The following is a 21,714-nucleotide window of genomic DNA, read 5'->3' on the forward strand; positions in this document are numbered from 1 at the left end:
TGTTCATATTTTTAATTTATAGTATCTTATACTCCTAGTGAACTTTAGAAGGTGTCTTCAATAATGGAAAACCAAGACATGTTGCATGCTTTCTCAGTAAAATTAATCTTTTTGGACACTTGAGTAGTATGTAAGATATAAATTAAATTGAAGAAAGGTGAGTCATTGCTGCTTTTGGTTACAACATTGTTACCTGTTCCTATCCATTATTTTTCATACCTTAACCAACTGAACCAAATGACAAAATTCTTACTAGTTTAGCTCAGTTGATTCAACATTGTGTGTGTGGGTTATTATAAATCTCTTGATATCTAAGTTTGATTTCTACGGAACAAAGAAAAAAAAGACCAGACACAAGTGCTACATTGGGGGGAGGGGGGGGTAATTAAAAATGAAATTATTTTATTAAACTTATTGATTAACATGTAACTATTTCCTACACTTTAACGTCCAGTTCAATTATATACTTGGAACTTGGAAGCCAAGAAGAAAAGGTCTGTTAAGAAAACATAAACATGACAACTAACATGCAGAGAAGATGAAAGGAGCAAAGACAGAACTGCTGTATTTCAGTTTTGCATATATTCTGAACTGTTACAACCATTGATTTAAATAGAGAGCTAACAAGTCACTGATTGGGTAAAATAAACAGAAAATTATGGCTAACTAAGACTAGGCATCATTAGCCCACAACTAGCTATTAAAACAGAAGCATGCTTAAAAGTAAACATACAAGTTGCAAAAGTAATTAACAAAACAGTTGGGAAAATCTCAAATTCCAACAATCTCTAATAGACAGAAAGCAATTTGGGAAATAGTATTAAGTTGGAACCAAGTAAATGCTTGATATTCAACACTCAAAATCTAAATTTCTGTTTAATTTGTGCGTTTTTATTATGGTTGATAATATTTGAACACCCATAAAGTACAAACACCTTATCAACACCCTCTAATTTCTCTTTATCTTTGTTTTCCTATCACATTGCATCATCAATCAAATTAATTACTTATTTATCTTCTTTTTCTATCTCTCAAGGTGTAGATAATTAAGGGATGTCTAAGAATCACTTCCTTTTATTATAATAGTTGGTTTTATAAACCAGTGTATGAAGTTAGTTTGGGTTGGATTTGACGAAACTCGTAATTTAATCCAATCAAATTTGAACAGGTTAGTTTTGATTGATCTTCCAAGAAAAAAAATTTAAAACCCATCACAAACCAACCTGTTTGTAAATGGTTTGAGTTGGATTGGATCAACGGATCAAAGCATTTCAATTTGTCTATTATTTTTAAAAAATTCAATATTTTTTATAAGCTAAAATTTGTATTTAATAGAATACCGAACACATTACTTATGGTTGTTACATGTAGTCAAATAGCGGAAGAAATGATAAGGAGAAATTGCATTGTTGTCATTATCATCACATAGGCTAACATACTATGTTAAACATGATTTAAAAATTGAAATATAATAAACAAGTTCAAGAATCATACTCATAAAGCCTTAAAAGCCCAAAAACTAAAACTATTACAACATAGTTTGAAAATTTCAATTTTCTCAAATAATCAAATGAATAGTGCAACTAAAAATTCAACTAAATCTAAAACAGTTTGAAATAAATTAAAAAGAAAAATATTTGTTATATAGCCAATTGGGAGTTGAGATCCTAATTTTGTGAGAGTGACTAAGTGAAGTCATGAGAATTGAGAAAAGAAGAAATGATCTCACTTTTATTACTAAGTCTGTTAAAAATAATAATTGATTTTTTTTAAAATTTAATAATAATAATATTAGTAGTTTTAGAACTATTAATGGGCCAATGTTAGAAATAATGACACATGAAATCACAAACTAAGAGTGGGTGGGGTGAATTGGTTTTAAAACCGGTTTTAAACTCAAAATCAAAACTTTTCGCAAATAACTTCCTTTAATCCAATTGAAACATGAGATACATATATGTTGCAAATATCCTTTGATATCTTAATCACAATTAAACAATTACTCAATGATATAAAGCAATTATCAATCCACAAATGTTAAAAAACTTATGAAAGATGCAATATAAGAGTTTAAAGGTTAGAGAAAAAGATACAAACACAATTTATATTGTTCGGTTTCTAAAAAATTTACATTCAATTGATCCATAGTAATCTACTAGGATCTTTCCACTATAATATTTGAGTTACAACCTAACTCATAAGAAAATGCACACCACAAATGCCTAAACTCTTGAAAACCTATCAAGAACTAAACATACATGTAGAAAACTCACTACATGCACACCATTGAGAAACTTAATGAAAACGAAAATAAAAATGTAGATTAAGCAAAAATTTCACCTAATATGTGAAAGATTTGAAAGTTCGAAAACATTTTCTATGTAGTATCAACTTCCCTTCATGGTCCTTTGCAAAGATCTATTGCACCCAATGTAAAAAGATGTTTCCAATCAAGGATCAAAGGGGTGATGAAACTCAAAGGTTTAGAAACTCTCTCAATGAAAAACGTCATGTAAAATGAGAGAAAAAAGTGTCACATGCAAAGTCCTTCGAAAAACTTATTTTTATAGCCTCAGAACCAAAATTGTTGATTATGCTATAGAGATAGTTGACTATATTGTTCTTCGCATCACCTGGGTTTCCTGAAAAATAGAAAGTCATTTATATTGTCATATAGTCAACTGTTTGTGAAAGCAAAAATTTCTTTAGACCCAAATAGTCGATTAAATACTTAAGCTAGTCTATTATTGCGCACCTACCTCAATTCTTAGATGCAGGGGTCACAAATTAGTCTACTATATTAGCATATAGTCGATTATATGATGCAAAACAAACTTTGAGATTTTAAAAACTAAGTTATTAAGTTTCAATTCTCTTAGGCTAAATACCATGGATCAATGTAATACCAATCATTTTGAGCATGTTGAATATACATATCCTAGTCTGGGATGCATGTATGCATGACTTCAGATACACAATCAAGCATTTAAGGCAATAATAAACATTCTAATCAAGATTAGTGTTTTTGTAACACCTCATTTTTCGTAAATATATTAAAAAGGTTTTTTTTATTTAAAAATAAATAAATTTTTAGAAAATTATGAGGTTTTTATAATTAAATAAATAAGGAGAAATAACATTATTAATTAAAATAATGATTTGAAGGAAAAATATATTTTATTTATTCATTTGATAGGAAATAAAATAAAGTCTTGTTTATAAAATAATAAAAAAAATGGAGTAAATAATAGGTTGCGAGTATCCTAACTATAAATAAAAACCCATTAAGTTAGTTCTCAGACTAACGATACGTCTCTACGCTTCCTATTCCTCTCAATTTCGTTTTCCATTATTTCTCTCCCAAAACTTTTTTTTTCCGCATACACCCAAACGTGTCTCAGTAAAATGATGATCTTGGACTCGTTAACCGGTGGATCTTCGTGAAATTTGAGCACTGTGTTTCCAACTCATTTATGAACATTCTCACAATTGGAATTTGCGAAATAATATCTGAGGTGAGAGAAATGCCCTTCGCATCGTAGCTTTCTCTTTTCCCATAGAAACCCAAACCTGTTCCAGTAAAATTGCGACCTCGGACTCGTTAACCGTTGGATCTTCGTGATGTTTGGACACCGGGTTTGCCATTTATTTATGCACATATCCACCATTGGGATTTTTAAATTAATATCTGGGGAGGGAGAAATACTCATCACACGTAGACAGTGGAATGAAGGCTTCAATCTCTTCTCCCTCTCTCTAACGCTTGGAAACCCTAGCAGAGCAACCAGAAGAAAAACTTGAGGAATCTTAGGAAACCGCTAGAGATGCCGCTATCGCTGCCGAAATACACACATGAGCCCGCTTAGAGGTAAGAGATGAGTTTATCGCAATTGGGGTTAGAATGAACATATGTAGGGATCCTTAAGGTTTATTTTGGGATGTTTATTGAATTATAAAATTTTCTTTTTGATTATAAATACAATATTATTGTGTTTGACAGACCAATTGATATTCTGATGCAAATTGGTTGATAAACTTGAGTGCTCTTGATGTTTTTTGTGTTTTTGACCTATGATTTTGACTCATTAATTTTAATATGATTGTGAAAATTGTTTGAGGGATTTTACTCCCATGTTGTGAGAAACATTTTTTGTATAAATTATTATATTGAGATTATGAAATGATGATTCAAGTTATGAGTAAGTGACAAATTGAACCTGTGATGAAGGGTGAGATACATGTGTATTGAGATGTTGTATGCATTGAGTTGTGAGCTATGAACTGTGCCTTCATACAATTGTAAGATCCTTTAAAGGCGACGAGTTTTTGTGCGACGAGTATTGTGATGGGATCCACTGTGGGAACCCGACAAGTTGAATCACTTTGAGGCACGACGAGTTAAAATGATTTTGAAAATAATTGATAGTTGTGTGTATTGCATAGTTCATAGGTATGTATATGATTTATGAGGTGTGATAACATGCTACTTTAGGATTATACCATTGTGATTGAGACTGAGTGTATGTAATAAATTGAGTATGTATTGACTTGCAATATATATGTGTGTTGAGATATTGTGTGCATTGAGTTGTGAGCTACGAATCGTACAATCACATGACTATAAGACCCTTTAAGGGTGCGAGTTAATGCATGACGAGTATTATGATAAGAACCATTATAGGGACCCAATGAGTTTAATCACAAGCGCGACGAGATAAAATTATTTTGAGAATAATTGAGGAGTCGTGTTTTTTGTATAGTTCATATATAGAGTTTGTGTGCTAAAATGTTTTTTGGGTTGGACCTGAATCAGTGGGGAGAAGCCCTGACAGACTCTTCGGAGTGTAGGCCTTGGGGGTAAATACACCCGGTTTGAGTGCTCCTTTAAACCTGTTTCGATCCCACATGGTTGGAGCATTCTTGCAAAACAGCGTGACCCTGACTGGTCTCCTTATGATTTTACCTAGTGAGAGTGACCTGACTTACTAGTGTGTGATTTGTCTTGTCATGCACTCCTAGGCACCCGACGAGGTTTTTCACTGACATGGTACCACATTGCATAACGCTTGTGTATTGCTCAATATTGATTGATGTAGTGATATTGTGTTTTGATCCTGGAGTACGTTAATGAGGCAAAAATGAATGAGATGTGTTGTGTTGTGATGTAATGTTACGTGACAAAGTGGTGGAATGACGTGAACTATGTTTAAGTAAGTTGTATTTCATTTATATGATATGTATATCTATGTTGTCTCGTTTCTCTCTATTAGCTAGGAATGTAATAATTCACTCCCCGTGTGCTATTTGTGTTTGAATCCTGTAATGATCTCGAACTTTGTGTTCGCGGGAGCAGATGGTAGGTGGATGGCTATGAAGAATTTCATGCTAGAGGACGTGAGAACACAATGCTCTGATAGGATGTGTCATTGAGGTATAAGTTTCTATATTAATTGCATGAAGTCTTGGACGACCTTGTTTTGAGTCGATATTATTTTATTATTTATTTGGACAATTTTTATTATGATGTTAGAAGAGTGAATGTAAGCGTTTTACCTTTTTGAAATAATTTTATTTTAATGTGTCTTAAATTTTTTTAATTAATTTTGATTCCTTATTCATTTTATTATTAGTACATATATGAGTGAGGTAAAGGATGTCACAGTGACGAAATTGATACTAGTGACCAAGGTCACTTGTGCTGGTCAATTTTTTGGTGAGGTTTATGCCTTAGACATGGAGACATTGGCATGTAAGAGGTTGGAAGATAAGGTGGATTCCGGTGGCCATCTCGAGCCTCGAGGGTGGTGTGCTTTTGCTAGTGCTCATCGTGGTGGCCACGAGGGGTTACTAGTGTATGGTGGCAACTCTCATAGTAATGATAGGCTTGATGACATTTTCTTCCTTTCTCTTTCTCAAGATTTGGTGAATTGATTGGTGCTGAGTATGATATGGCTGCATATGATGGATTCTAAATGTGTTTATGATGTTAATGAGAGGAGTACAATGGCATGAGAACTAAGGAATCATTGGTTAATGTAGTAGCTTGTGAATGTTATTGTGTAGTGGAACAAATTAGGAGGTGTATGATTAATTCTCAATTAGATGATATGATGAATCGAAAATACTGCTATATTTATGACCTTGTGAGAGGACAATGACATGTGAATTAGGGAATCTTTGATACTTATTGTACGTAGCTTGTGAATGTACTTGTGCTTCTGTACTGAAATAAATTTTTCAGTGTGTGATCAATTCTCAAATAGATGATTTGGTGGCTCAGCTATCCTATAATCTTTTTATAAATCATGGACAAAAACATTACATAAAAGGTAAATAATTGAGGAGCATCTTAGACCTCTCCCCACCTTATATTTATTGTAATGGAGATTGATATGCACTAATTAAACAAATGGTTATTATAAAAGAATGCATTTTGTCACTTTCCATGTGTCCACTTGTCAAGATCAACAAAAAAAAATGTGTTCACTTGTCAAGGTTTATTTAGAGTATATCTAATACCTATTAAAGTGACACCCTCTACCCTGACATATATATAAATAAATAAATATATAAAAATATATTGGTAAATAAAATCATATGGGTAAAAGGTTCACATTCACTTCAATTACCAAATAAAACTCATTAAAAACATATTCGGCTCAAAATAAGGCCGTCAAAATTTACAAAAATATTTTGTTAAATCAGTGAGGTGAAATAAAATATACTAACATCATAAAATTAATATAAAAACTTATATCCCAATGTCACATTTTATCAGAGCGTTGTGTCCCGACATCCCTCAGCACAATATTCCTTAAAGCAGTTCACCTAGTCATCTGCTCCCCCGAACACAAAGTTCAAGATCATCACAGGATCCAAACACAAACAGCAAACCGGGAGTGAGATATCACATTCCTAACTAATAGAGAAACAAGACAACTAGATATACATATCATATAAACCAAATAAAACATACTTACACGTAATTCACGTAATTTCACCACTTTGTCATTCAAAGTTTACTTTTCATCCATCAATCACACTTTTCAATCATCAATCACATTACACAAGAATCACACGCTCTGATCAAGACATTATAACACCTCAATTTCATAATAAACAATTAGCAAGTGCATGAGACAGTTATGCTAAGACTCAAGCCTATATGCAATGTGGTATCATGTCAGTGAAAAATCACCCTGGGGCGCTTAGGAGTACATAACAAGACACACCACACAATGGGTTTGTCAGGTCACTCTCACTAAGTAAGATCATAGGGAGACAAGTCAGGGTCACGATGTTTTGTGAGAATGCTCCAACCATATGGGATCAGCATAGGCTTAAAGGAGCACTCAAACCTGGTGACCCCCAAGGCCTACACTCCGAAGAGTCCGTCAGGGTCTCTCCCTCCTGATTCAGGTCCAACCCCTAAAATCATTTTAGCACACAGACACTGCTCGTGAATTATACAATACCCACGACCTCACACTCATGTGTTAAACATGTACAACATATTGCGCTACAATTTAACACTGATTCCTAAATAGGAAACTTACACTTTCTCTTTAACGTTGGTTCCTAAATAGGAAACCTACATTTTCTCTTTAACACTGCGCATTTACACTTTTCTCAAGATAACACTGGTTGGGTTATTGTATAATTCACAGCTTACAACACCAATAATGTCACATCAAGAGTTAATCACACACTTATTCACGACCAAAACTCATTCACAATTTCACATCTCATAATGTCACAATCCACCATCACATGTTTTTACGTATCTCACAATTCAACACCTGTCCTACTTTACACTTTTACTCAATCTCAATAACAATATTATAATCTCAAGGAAACATATTATTCCACAATTCATCACATATTTCATTTATAAACACTGCTCATGAATTATACAATATCACGCCCTCACACTCATGTTTCAAGCATGTTTAACACAATTGCGCTATAATTTAACACTGGTTCCTAACTAGGAACCTACACTTTCTCTTTAACACTGCGCATAAACATTGGTCGGGTTATTGTATAATTCATAGCTCACAATATAATTAATATAACATCAAGTGTTAAACACATCCACTTATTCACAATCGAATATCATGTCCACACTTTAACATCTCATAACATCACATCAACCATCTCATAACATTCCTAATGATATTCATAAGGTACAACATACACATGTTCATCAAATTTAACCATAATATTCTCAAACTCCAACACTTAATAATTTTTGGAATCATACTATAACACTCTACAATATTATTTACATAAATTATTAATATAAATAACTACTTCTCTATATATAAACTAGCATACATCATATTGAATCACAAATTACAAAGTAAGCTTTCAATGCACAAATTCCAAATAATTATATGAACACTTTGGTCAATTTCAATTATGATATTAATTTTTTAAATTATATATAAAAACCTAAAAAGCAATAAAAAGAGAAAATACAAAATCAATATCTCTCTCTAAATTTCTCCTTACTTTATTTCATCAATTCATATTAATTAGAAAAAAAATACTCAATTTATAGGGTTCACGTTCAACACTATAGCATACTAATTTCACATCAATTGGTCTGTCAAACATATATAATTCACTGTAATAATTATAAGGATAAAATAAAAATTACAAAAACACCCTAAAACTCATTCCAATTGATATCTCTAAGGATCTCTACACATGTTCTCACTAATTCCCAATTGTGAATAACTCATTCCTTACCTCTGAGCGGGCTCACGTGTCTTCAGCCAGCAATAGCAGCACCTCTAGCGGTTCCCTGAGATTTTTCCAGTTATTCCTCCGACTGTCCTGATAGAATTTCTGAACTTCAGAGAGACGGAGAAGAGATTGAAGCCTCCAATTATACTATCTTCATGCGATTCCTTTTTCTCCCTCCATGAATATTATTTCGTAAATCCCAACGGTGAAACTGTGTGCAATTGAATTTCGAACAACATATCCAAATTTTATGAAAATCCAACGGTTAACAAAACCGGGATCGTAGTTTTACCGAGATAGCTCTGGGTTTCTACGGGAAAGGAAAAGACTACAATGCGAGAGGTATTTCTCTTAGATCATACATGATATAGAAAATTCCAACGGTGAGAATGCTCGGAATCGGGTTGCAAACGTGGTGCTCAAATTTCGCGACGATCCAACGGTGAATGAATCCGAGATCGTGGTTTTTCTGAGACAGGTTTGGTGCGCTGCGGGAAAAGAAAGAGTTTTGAGAGGAGAAGGAGAAGAACGAAAATGAGACCAAGAGGAGACACCTGACTTATCATAGCTATTTATACCTACAGCCTATTATTTGCTCTATATTTATTTATTTATTTATTTTTACTATAAAGCTTTTTAAATTTATTTACGAGAAATTGAGATGTTACAATTAACCCACCTAAGTCTTCAATTTAAAGTTTCACTCTAAAATTTAAATTTAAAATTAAAATCAAATCAATTCGTCTTATTAAATATACCTAAACAATGGGTGGATTTTTACCCGTACATAACAAATATAAAAGATGGACATTTTAATGGAAAGGACCACTAATAATACCAAATGGCTTTTTGTCCTTCACCTCTTTGTATTGTCAGTTATCTTTTGGCTACATTCCCCCATAATGGATTTTTAAAATCAAATTGTATTTTATAACATTTTATTTTCATTTATACATGAAATCAAATCATTTTCATTTATACAATTCTAACAAATTAAGATATTTGATTTCAAACCTATAGTTTTTTTTTTATTAGGATAGATAGTGATGTGCTTTTACCAGGTACACATAAAGAAGCTTATCTAGTAGTTGCCTTATTGAATCTAAGTTGCTTCAATAATATAATTGTCCTATATATATGCAGAAACAGATAATTATGTCTCTAGTTTATTCACATTAAATGGAAAATTGAATTCCACCTCCTTCATTTCTTCTCCTCTTAATTAATCCCTTTTGAACCCTTTATAGTTGCCTTCATTAAGATTTTGATGCATTGATAGCATCAAAATATGGTGGCCACAAGCACAAATGAGTTGGAGGCAGGAACTGTTTCTAGGTATGACAGGAAAAGTGAAATCAAGGTATTCGATGAATCAAAAACTGGGGTCCAAGGACTGGTAGAAAATGGTGTGACAAAGGTTCCACGGATGTTCTATTGTGAACACTCTAATCTCAGTGATGGATTAACCACAGAATCAAATTCAAACTTCACTATCCCCTCCATAGACCTCACTGGCATCAATGATGACCCTATTTTGAGAGATGCTGTTGTGGGAAAAGTTAGATATGCATGTGAAAAGTGGGGCTTCTTTCAGGTTACAAACCATGGAATTCCAACTCAAGTTTTGGATGAGATGATCAAAGGAACTGGCAGGTTTCATGAACAAGATGCCAAGGTGAGGAAAGAGTACTACACCCGTGATATGAGCAGGAAAGTTATTTATCTTTCCAACTTTAGTCTTTATCAAGATCCATCTGCTGATTGGAGGGATACACTTGCATTTTTTTGGGCGCCTAATTCACCCAATGATGAAGAATTGCCTGCAGTTTGTAGGTTTGTGATTTTTTGACTATACTGTTTTTAACATGGATAAAACTTAGATTGGTGTTGTTCTCCGATCAGATTTAGAGTTTTACTTCGGTAATATGCGAAACAAAGGAAACCATTAAATGCCATTGCGTATTCCTGAGTTAAAACTTTAAATCTTGATACTATATCTAAGTTTTTTCCTTTTAATGTTGGCCCTTGGACATGTTGTGACTTGAACTTAATTTATGGGGATGGATGACTAATCTCTTAGGATAGTCTCTTATTGGTGATGATATCTACACAACAATTTTAATTTGGTGATGGGAACATAATAAATTATCTATTATTAGTTAACTCCCTATTCCTCCTGTCCTTGCCTTGGTAAGTGTCTTGCTGTTTTGCCCATTTGGTGCAGAAAGTCTTGGTTAGATTTATGTCCTCTGTGGATAAACTTTTTTTATAAACACTTACGGGAAAAGAAAATTAGAAAGTAAAATAAATTAAGCTTCTTCTATGAGCTAAAATCAACTTACACACTTCAACTTTTGGAGAAATTAGATGAGAAACTTTTATAAAAATTAAATGCATAAGTTGATTTTAGCTCATGAGAGAAGCTCAATTCATTTTAACTTCCTAATTTCTTTTCCAATTAAGTGCTTGTTTATCCAAACAGAATCTTAGTCTTCTGATGTGAAGTCCTAGTTTGCATATTTTAGTTGTCACAGTTATTGACTTGAGCAATTCATGCATGAGCAAGGTATCTATAGACACACCAAATCAAAAGCTTTAGAAAATATAAAAATAACTTTCAACAATATTCTTTTTTATTGTTATCTTCATACATCCTTAGCTTTTGATTGGTCGTGCCTATAGGTACTTTGCTTACATATATAATAAGTGCTCAACCTGATCCCTTAAACTGAGACTTATCTGTCTTTGATGAATTTAATAACATACGTGCAGAGATATTGTGCCTGAGTACTCAACAAAAGTAATGGCACTTGCTTCTACTTTGTTTGAGTTACTGTCAGAGGCTCTTGGCCTTGATCGCTTTCACCTTAAAGAAATGGGTTGTGATGAAGGGCTTCTTCATCTGTGTCACTATTACCCAGCATGCCCTGAGCCAGAATTAACTATGGGCACTAGCAGGCACACAGACGGTAACTTCATGACAATACTTTTGCAAGACCAAATGGGTGGCCTTCAAATTCTTCATGAAAATCAATGGATTGATGTGCCTGCAGCACATGGAGCTCTTGTAGTGAACATTGGAGATCTTCTGCAGGTAACATTTTCATTCAACTATGTAAATACTTTTCTTTAGCTATGCATACAGTGCAGCATTTTATTCAACACTGTAAATAGTAAATACTTCTTGAGCAAAGAGAACTCGTGTGTTAGTTTGAAATGATAAATCCATTAGATAGAGTTGGAATGATAGAGTTTAGATAAGAGAGGAGGAAAAGTGTGGCAAACAGTACTCAAAATAATACTTTTTTATCATGATATGATGTATATTGATGTAATACAAAATACTTACATATCAGTTCTGTTTATATTAATATAAGGACAAGTGTTGATATACAGGCTAACTAATATAATATTACACTAGTAACTTTAATTGAATAATAAAACAAATTAGGAAATAAAAGAAAATTAGGAAATTCATAAATTTGCTGTATTACAATTAGATGACTAATTGACTATTGATTCAAAAATATGTTTCTAAGATAACCTAGAGCTAGATATAAAAAACACTTATTCTTACAGCTTGCAGGTTGAAACAGAATATGGGTGCAGAAAGGTCATTAGAGAGCAAGGATATATTATTGGTTTTAGAATTTGATTCGCATTCCTCTCACCCTAGTACCTTACTATTCGTCTATTCCAGCAAAAGTTGTTCTGCTGTATACCTCTTTCATTTACTTTGGTTTATTCATCCTACTTTTTAATTTTTTTAACTGTGCTTCCTAGGTCTTGGGTGCCCTTTATGTCCAACTATCAAATCCTCCTAAGCATATAGATACAAAAATATTGGGTTAAAGATATGTTACAACTTAGAACTCACCATCATAGTTTTATTATTGAAGTGAATGTACTCAAAGTCCAAAAGAAGTATATGAATATCTTAGATCATTACTCAAAAAGTTAATTCACATATTTTATAGATATATGTAGAGATTTGAAAGTTTATGGAACTTGACACAATGGCAAAGTTGTGCCTTGGAGAACGGTTGGTCATGGGTTGGAATTTGGAAACAGTTTCTTTGCATATGCAAGAGTAAAGTCATGTACAATGACCCTTTCTCATACGTTCGCATAGCAAGAAGTCTTCTGGCACCAGGATACATTAGTTAGTTTTCTATGGTACTTGACACAAATTTGAGGCAAGACCAAATATTTTTGAAATAAACATAATAGTTGTTTATAGTAATGGTGTTGCTGTTATAGCTAGGTTGCACAATACAACAATGTTTGTAGTAATTTTTACTTCAAAATCCTTTAACTGATAAGGGGTCTCGAGTCCCCATTGGATTGATTCCTACTTATTGTTTCACGTCTTTTTAGAAAATGTCTAAAAATATGACAAATAAGAATTGAATTGTGATTTAAGTTTCATGGTGTTATTTTTGTGTGCAGCTAGTGACTAATGAAAAATTCATCAGTGTTCAACATAGAGTTCTAGCAAACCATCAAGGCCCAAGAACATCAATTGCATCCTTTTTTAGAATTGGTGATCAGTCACCAGAGGGACTCTCAAGAGTCTTTGGTCCCATCAAGGAACTGTTATCTGAACACAATCCACCAGTGTACAGAGAAACTTCTTTAAAAGACTACTTGGCACATCAATACGCAAAGAGCATCGGAGCTTCTTCACTGTCATTATTCAAGTTGTGATTATGATAAATTGCATGCAACACTTGATGTTTTCAGAACAAGTTGTGGTTTATCTCATTTTGCTAAAATTTGGTACATGGCTATGTGGCTTCAAGAACTGAAAACTATGGCATATTGTATTCTTTGAAAAATGTATCCGTTTAGACTAGAGAAAAATAATTATGCACCTTGGGTTCTCAAATATCAACATAAAACTTGAGAGAAGCTTTATAGCATGTATTTAGATAATCTTGAAGGTATGAATTAAATAGAAGAATTTATTCTACAGTAAGGGATGTTCTAATTAGAAAATTATAATTATACACTATAATATATATAACCCGTCTAGTTCAGTTGCTAGAGCGTAAGCCTCTTAACCTTGTGGTCGTGGATTTGGGCCCCACTGTTTTATGACAGAAATCTAGAGATTATGAAAATAGACAATATTTTTCTTAACAAAACATTTTTCTGTTTATTTCAATGCAGCACTTTGTTTTTCCACATCCCTTTGTCCTGCCAAATCTCGATAAAATCAGGGGCAAACAATATCACATAAAAGGATAATTACCGTGGATAAGATAGCTCCCCAATTGCCACCTTTCGTGTAAAAGCACTGTGGATAAGATAGCTCCCCAATTGCCACCTTTCGTGTAAAAGCACTGTGGATAAGATAGCTCCCCAATTGCCACCTTTCGTGTAAAAGCACTGAAGATTGATAAGTGCGTGTCAAGCTTCTTTTTTTTTTTTTTTTTTTCCTTTGTTACATAAACTCAAAATTTGTTGGTCACAGACTAAAACAATTACATGTCTGAAGCACCCTAAAAATTAATTAAATTTATTTTGTAATTTTAATTTGCTTTATCCCCCTTACAACATATTAAATGACTTAACTAAAGAGGGTACAAATATCAAGTTTAATAATTAAAATTAAAGCAAATCAATTCCACTTAACAATAACTCAATCTCTAAATCAAATCAATTCTTATGATATTTGATTCCAAACATGCTCTAGAATTTTTCTTTTAAGGAAAAAGTGAGATATGCTTCAACTAAATAAAAACAAAAAATGATCCTTATCTAGTCACTTTATTGAATAGTAGTTTCAATAATTTAGTTTCCCTATAATTATATGCAGGGAATCCTGAGAAATAAACAAGGATGCCTCCAATCTATTCACTGTCTAGGAAAACTCCAATGAAAACATTCTTCATTCTCTGTTCCATATACTCACTCTTCAATCCTTGTGTTTTGAACACTTCATACTTACTTCCATTGCTATGATTTGGTGCATAGAAAGCCTCTAAATATGGCAGCCACAAGCACGGATAAGTTGGAGGCAGGAACAGTTTCAAGTTATGACAGGAAAAGTGAAATCAAGGCATTTGATGATTCAAAGACTGGTGTCCAAGGACTGGTAGAAAATGGTGTAACAAAAGTTCCACTTATGTTCTATAGTGAAAACTCTAATCTCAATGATGGCGTAACCGGTGCATCATATTCAAAGATCAGCATCCCCATAATTGACCTCACAGGCATCCATGATGATCCTATTTTGAGAGATCATGTTGTGGGAAAAGTTAGATATGCATGTGAGAAGTGGGGCTTCTTTCAGGTTATAAATCATGGAATTCCAACTCATGTTTTGGATGAGATGATCAAAGGAACTTGCAGGTTTCACCAACAAGATGCAAAGGTGAGGAAAGAGTACTACACTCGCGAAGTAAGCCGAAAAGTTGCTTATCTTTCCAATTATACTCTTTTTGAAGACCCTTCTGCTGATTGGAGGGATACACTTGCATTTTCCTTGGCACCTCATCCACCCGAAGCTGAAGAATTTCCTGCAGTTTGTAGGTTTGTGATAATAGTAATACTACTTTTATTATTATCAGCACTTGCACATGTTAGGACTTAATAATGGTGGATAACTAATTTCTTGGGACAGTATCTAATTTGTGGTGAGATGATATCATTACATTGAAATTTTTGTTAAGGGAACATAGTATATCTGTTACTATTTTTCTAAAATATCTTCCACAACTGAAATTTTTTATTATGTTGGAGAGTCTCGCATCATCTACTTCAATACTTCAGATGATACTTATATACCTTGTAGGCAACTTTAACTAATGCTAATTAGTTTTAAGATGAAATCTAACATAATCTTAAAACTACTAGCTCACCATTGTGCATTGCCTATTCTTCTATTCTAAGCCAATTGATTTTAGGATGAAATGTAACACATTGGATTTAGTCTTTCAGATGTAATGTCTTTATTTCCAATTTTAGTTGAGTTCTCTTGCAGAAAATGAGGACCCTCTAATCTGATACTTCTTTGTTCTTGATGAGTTGGCACACTTGCAGAGATATTGTGAATGAATACTCAAAGAAAATAATGGCTCTTGCTTATGCTTTGTTTGAGTTACTGTCAGAGGCTCTTGGCCTTAATCGCTTTTACCTTAAAGAAATGGATTGTGCTGAAGGGCAACTTCTTCTCTGTCACTATTACCCAGCATGTCCTGAGCCTGAATTAACAATGGGAAATACCAAGCACTCAGATGGTAACACCATAACAATACTTTTGCAAGACCAGATTGGTGGCCTTCAAGTTCTTCATGACAGTCAATGGATTGATGTACCTCCCATGCATGGGGCTCTAGTAGTGAACATTGGGGATATTATGCAGGTGGGTTCATCATGCATGAAATAAATCCTCATTCGACTTTATGAATAATTTTCTTTAGCTTAGTGAATATAGTTTGAAATGATCTGTGAGATAGTTTGGGTTCATCCTGCACAAAATAACATTCTCATTCAACTGTATAAATAATTGTCATATATTGCAGTGTAATGCTATTTTCACTAAAAAATTGATTAAATTATACTAGAGGTTTTTCCGGATTGCACACAATATCCGTTTTTTTTTAAACATTTACAACAACCACCTTTACAGAAGTACATTATGCAATATTTTTCAGCACAATTTAAGGGATAAGTGTAATGTATAAGGGCATCAGTGTAATGTTTTTTTTTAAAAAAAAAAAACAATTAAGATAAGAGGTTTTCTATAGGTCCCCAAAGAGGAGGGGAATCAGACAAAATTTGAGAAAAAGACAGAAGAGCTAGTGTAATTTACTCTAAAAGAATATATAGCATCTTAAGCATATTTTTCTTTCAAACTCAGTCATGTGTAGATGCACATTTCTCTCTCACTCTCTTTTTCTTATTAATTTCTCTCCTTATTATAAATAATTGTTAAAAATGAGTGGAAATAACATTACTCTGTATTGTAGATATGCGTAAAAGATCAAATTTTAGGGTTGTTGACACAAAGATGATGAGGCAATCCCAAATATTAAAAATCTAAGAAGATGCTTAAAGTAATGCACTGCTATTGTGATTTAAACAAAAAAAATGTGGAAATTTTACTTTAAAATCTTATAATTGATGAGCAGTACATAGTCTCCATTGGATCTATTCCCACTTATTGATTCACTTCTTTGTAGAGAATGTCTAAAAATACACCAATGGATATACTTTATAAATAGCAGATAAAAATTGAACAGGGATTATCAGTTTCACTGTTTTTCTATGCAGCTCATGACTAATGACAAGTTCATTAGTGTTCAACATAGAGTTTTAGCAAAGGATCAAGGTCCTAGAATTTCGGTTGCATCCTTTTTCAGAACAGGTATATCAAGAGTCTTTGGTCCAATCAAAGAATTGTTATCTGAAGAACATCCACCAGTATACAGAGACATTTCTTTAAAAGATTACATGGCGCATCGTTATACAAGTGGCAGTGGAACTTCTGCACTGTTACACTTCAAGTTGTGATCATGAAAATTACAAGCAATCTTGATGTTATTTTGAAATTAAGGGAACTTTTGTTATCTGTAGATATTGAACACATGTATCCGGAAATTTACAATAACTGTCACACACTGCTGAGCCAATTAAGGAATTTGGATCTCATTCTAGTGAACTTTAGGGTGTGGCTTCTATTACCTGAAATTAAAATAAAGTAGATGCAATAGCTTGCTGTAGATGGATTCAATCACTTTCTTTTTTCAGAAATGAGAACCGAGTTTTTCAGACCAACTAAGGATTGATGGTGATTTTGTGATATGCACTGTAAACAAGAATAAATATCTATGACTATTTTGTAAGGGTTTGAGTACCCTTATGTATTCAATCATTATCAATAATTTCTTTGCTTACCAAAACAAAATGATGAGGTAGTGGTGGCTTTAGATGAGGATCTCAGATCTAGGACAGTTCAGCTTTAACAGAGTGAGTCAGAAAGTGGTGTATGGCGGCTAAATATTTCAAACAAAAAGATGAACCTTGGCAACTAAACTGAAAAGCATTTCTTGATCTCTCTAATCCAGAGATGAATGAAAAATGACTTTGAAGCTTACAATGTGTTCACTTTGTAAATTACTGCAAAATGTGACACCACAGTGTGTCTTGGTCATCAAGATCTGGTGGTGGCACAATGACGAGGCATTCAATTGATCACAATTCAATGAGATGCCAAATTCAAAAGTGAGTGGTGCTCGCTTTTTCTTAGAGCCACCACCTAAAGCCACATAATAGTGCTCACCTTTTTCGAAAACTACCATTTAATGCCACAAAATATATAGAAAAGTAACACAACATGCGATGGTAAAATAATAATATATCGATTTCTTTCGTTTTATTATTTTAAAAATAATATAACAAAAATGATATGTAAACATCATAATCTATAATGTGAAAGTGAAAGGAAAAGATCAAGAAGTTTCTATATGAGTGTTGTGAGACCTATTATAAGAACAATCAAACAATTTTTAATTAAACAATATCAGTGTGGTAAGATCTGTCAAAATATCAAGAGGCTAGAAAACATTTTACAGAATGATAAGAGCTTTTGTTTTTGGAAAAACATATCTGTCTTCTAGGGCTTTTCTTTCTTAAATAGATAGCAAAATATATGCTCTTCAAGGAGATTGAGAGATTACAAGAGTTATATAAGGAAGGGAGGGATTCTAGGAGATTTCCTATTATCAGAGATATGCACGGGAAGGAGAGATTATGGAGATTTCCTAACAGCTATAAACCTATTAAAATAGGTAATAAATTGCAGCTATAAACCTATTAAAATAGGTAATAAATTACATTAATATACATTAACATCCCCCCTCAAATTGATGTTGGTAATTCAACCAACAATAATTTGTCAACAAGAAACTGATGGCGCTGTCTAGTCATAACTTTGGTAAGGATATCAGCCACTTGAAGATCTGTGGAGATGTAAGGAAGTGAGATAACTTTACTGGTCAAGGCTTCCCTGATATAATGATAATCAACCTCAATATGCTTGGTTCATTCGTGAAACATAGGATTTGCAGCAATCTGAATAGCACTTGTATTATCAGCATGAAGAGGGGTAGAGCTAGGCTGTGAAAATCCAAGCTCCTCCAAAAGATTGTGTAACCACACAATTTCAGAACAAGCAAAAGAAATTGAACGATATTCAACCTCAGTAGAAGATTTAGAAACACAATCATGTTTCTTACATTTCCAAGAAATGAGGGCACCGCCAAGAAACATACACCAACCTGTAGTAGACCGATGGGTAAAGTTGAGCCTCGAGGAAAGAATAACCCACGTGTAAGGGACCTTATAAGATAGTGGATAATGCAACAAATAGCAGCAAGATGAAGATGTCTAGGAGAAGACATAAACTGGTTGACTTGAACAACATATGATATGTGAGGTCGAGTTGTCGTTAGGTAGATAAGACTTCCTACCAAACGCCGATAGAGAGTTGGATCAGCCAAAAGATCCCCTTAAGCTTTCCTGTATTTGACGTTTACGTCCATAGGAGTATCAACTGAAGTAGTGCCTTCCAAACCAGCCAAAGTTATCAAATTTTAAATGTACTTATGCTGGTTTAAAAATATGTCATTGGATCGATGATGTACCTCCAATCCTAAAAAATATGTGAGTTGGCCAAGATCTTTCATGCGAAATGTTGCATGTAGCACGACTTGAAGCTTAGTAATCAATCCATTATCAGTTCCCGTAATGATTAGATCATCCAGATAAGTTCTCAAACCAAGCCCGAGGAGCCTGTTTAAGCCTATATAAAGAACGTCGTAGTTTACAAACATCATCAGGAGAGGGAGTAGTCATTCCAAATGGAAGCTTCATGTAGATTTCTTCTTTGAGATCACCATGAAGAAAGACATTCTTCACATCCATTTGATGCAGCGGCCAAGATTTAGAAGCAGCAATGGCGAGGATGGTTTGAATGGTAGTCATCTTGGCAACAGAACCAATGTCTCCTCATAATCAACCCCATATTCCTATTTATTACCAAGGGCTACTAATCAAGCTTTATAGCAGTCCAAAGAGCCATCAAAACGAAGCTTGATAGAGAAAACACATTTACTTCCAATAGGTTTGACTGTGGGAGGGCAAGAAACAATGTCCCAAGTTTGATTCTCTTGAAGTGCTCGTAGTTCTTCTTGCATTGCTTGTTTCCAACATTCATGTTCCATAGCCTGTGTGTAATAAGAGGGAATGCAAATAGAAGACAAGGTAGCTGATAGAGATACAGGTGTATAAAAACCATACCAATCAGGGGGTTTAGATGGTCGAATGGACCGGTGAAGAGGTATGACAGGAGTGATAAGATCTAGTGTCGAGGCAGAATCATGAAGTGAACTAAAATCAGCTGGACGACGTCTTTTATACACAAAACCAAGCTTGAACCGTTCCACAATTGTGGAAGAATATGAAAAGTGTGGCATAGGAGATAAAGAGGAAGATGGTGGGTCAATAAACCATGGCAAGAAATATTGATTTTCAAAGAAAACCACATTCCTAGAGATTCTAATACGACAGGACTGTGGATCATAACAAACATACCCTTTTTGAGTAATAGCATATCCTAGAAAAGCACACTTAACAAATTGGACAATAACACATAAATATAGTTCCTTATATGTTTCTTATGCTATTTTCCAATCAGAATTAGTTTTATCTCAAGAATCTGTAGTAAAAGTTTTAGCATAGGTTACTAAGGCGAAACTCCTATTTTGATTAGAGAACACCAAGTGTGATAACTGCTAAATAAATGTGCTTTTGATAATGAAAAATAAAGTGAAATTGTCTTTAAAAACAATTATTTAGCAGTTATTCGTGCTTAATTGTTAGGAATTGATGTTTTTCCAAATTATGGCCTGCATATATAAAAACTAGAGGGATTAAAAGCAAAAAAGCTACAAAAATTACAAAAAGTTGAGGATTTAGCATGAGGCCCAGCCCAAGGTGCGCTAAGCGCACAACACACGCTAAGCGCAAAAGCATGCACTTGCGATGAGTGAGCAGAGTGCGCTAAGCGAGAGTACGAAGGCCCAAATTCACTTCAACAACTATAAAAAGAGAGTCAAGCCAAGGAGAAAGGACACACCGAGTCTCAGAGCACTCTCATACCTACCTAAAGCCTGAGAACTCTTCCTTAGGGAATTCTCTTCTCTCTCTCATCATTTTTTTCTATTCCCTTCTTCCATCCCTTCTCCTCCACCAATTCTTATACCCCCATTTCAGTGTAAGGACCTCAATGGCTATGAGATGCTAAACCCCTAGTTAAGGCCTGATAGGCCTAAAAAGCCAAAGAGATGTATGATGTACTCCATATTTATCAATGCACATGTGTTTCTATCCTATTGTCTTTTCTTATTTATATTCTCATGCATTGCTTATATTTACATTATATTAGGGGTTAGATGCTCGGCAGAGGGTAACTTCTAATAGAAATACAAAGAAAATATGCATGTATCAGTTTTAGGGGTTAGGCGCTCGACAGAGGATAACTTATAATAGAACAAAAAGAAAAGATATCATAATGAAATCATTACTAGACATAGGATGATAACATTATGCACATGCATTAAAGCACACATCTAGAATCAAAGCTTCATGCATTTTATCTATTGAATCTTTACAAAGGCATTTGGGAGATAGGTAGGTAAAATAGGTTTGTCATTATGATGCATCAAGGGCAAGTAATCGAATAGATGTGAGTAGGATAAATTCACCTAATTGATAAAGAAAAATCCAAAAATCATAGATCCTAGGCAAACAAGGCATGCTAGATCCTAACATTCTCATTCTATTGACTTCTCTAATTAGTTATTTTGCTTTCTATTATTTTCTCTACCATTAGCTGTTATCTATTACCATTCTTTTACTTATTTTACATCACTCTTTATTTCTTCCTTACGAATT

At 33.7% G+C, this 21,714-nt stretch overlaps 2 protein-coding genes across 3 annotated transcripts; both read left to right on the plus strand.

Annotated features, from left to right (window-relative positions):
- The first annotated feature begins 9,573 nt into the window (after window positions 1-9,573).
- Window positions 9,574-13,614, plus strand: LOC100789941 (1-aminocyclopropane-1-carboxylate oxidase homolog 1). Of its 2 annotated transcripts, none has more exons than XM_006598144.4 (3): window positions 9,574-10,584; window positions 11,524-11,845; window positions 13,201-13,614. In XM_006598144.4, the coding sequence occupies exons 1-3, from the start codon at window positions 10,040-10,042 to the stop codon at window positions 13,456-13,458; spliced, it is 1,125 nt and encodes a 374-aa protein (XP_006598207.1). In that variant the 5' UTR covers window positions 9,574-10,039; the 3' UTR covers window positions 13,459-13,614. The 2 variants fall into 2 exon arrangements, with proteins under 2 accessions (XP_006598207.1, XP_014623453.1); XM_014767967.3 differs by lacking the exon at window positions 13,201-13,614 and adding an exon at window positions 12,331-12,707 and having other exon boundaries at window positions 9,860-10,584.
- A 911-nt stretch (window positions 13,615-14,525) lies between these two features.
- Window positions 14,526-17,535, plus strand: LOC102659833 (1-aminocyclopropane-1-carboxylate oxidase homolog 1). Its single transcript, XM_006598145.4, has 3 exons — window positions 14,526-15,288; window positions 15,799-16,120; window positions 17,032-17,535. The coding sequence occupies exons 1-3, from the start codon at window positions 14,744-14,746 to the stop codon at window positions 17,269-17,271; spliced, it is 1,107 nt and encodes a 368-aa protein (XP_006598208.1). The 5' UTR covers window positions 14,526-14,743; the 3' UTR covers window positions 17,272-17,535.
- The last annotated feature ends 4,179 nt before the right edge of the window (window positions 17,536-21,714 follow it).

This window comes from Glycine max, chromosome 15 (assembly GCF_000004515.6).
Source record: "Glycine max cultivar Williams 82 chromosome 15, Glycine_max_v4.0, whole genome shotgun sequence".
Taxonomy (NCBI): Eukaryota; Viridiplantae; Streptophyta; class Magnoliopsida; order Fabales; family Fabaceae; genus Glycine; species Glycine max.

Coding starts and splice junctions, on each gene's coding strand:
- LOC102659833 (XM_006598145.4), top strand. CDS start 14,744: ATGGCAGCCACAAGCACGGATAAGTTGGAGGCAGGAACAGTTTCAAGT. Junction 15,289..15,798: donor GAATTTCCTGCAGTTTGTAG/GTTTGTGATAAT, acceptor GCACACTTGCAG/AGATATTGTGAATGAATACT. Junction 16,121..17,031: donor ACATTGGGGATATTATGCAG/GTGGGTTCATCA, acceptor TTTTCTATGCAG/CTCATGACTAATGACAAGTT.
- LOC100789941 (XM_006598144.4), top strand. CDS start 10,040: ATGGTGGCCACAAGCACAAATGAGTTGGAGGCAGGAACTGTTTCTAGG. Junction 10,585..11,523: donor GAATTGCCTGCAGTTTGTAG/GTTTGTGATTTT, acceptor ACATACGTGCAG/AGATATTGTGCCTGAGTACT. Junction 11,846..13,200: donor ACATTGGAGATCTTCTGCAG/GTAACATTTTCA, acceptor TTTTGTGTGCAG/CTAGTGACTAATGAAAAATT.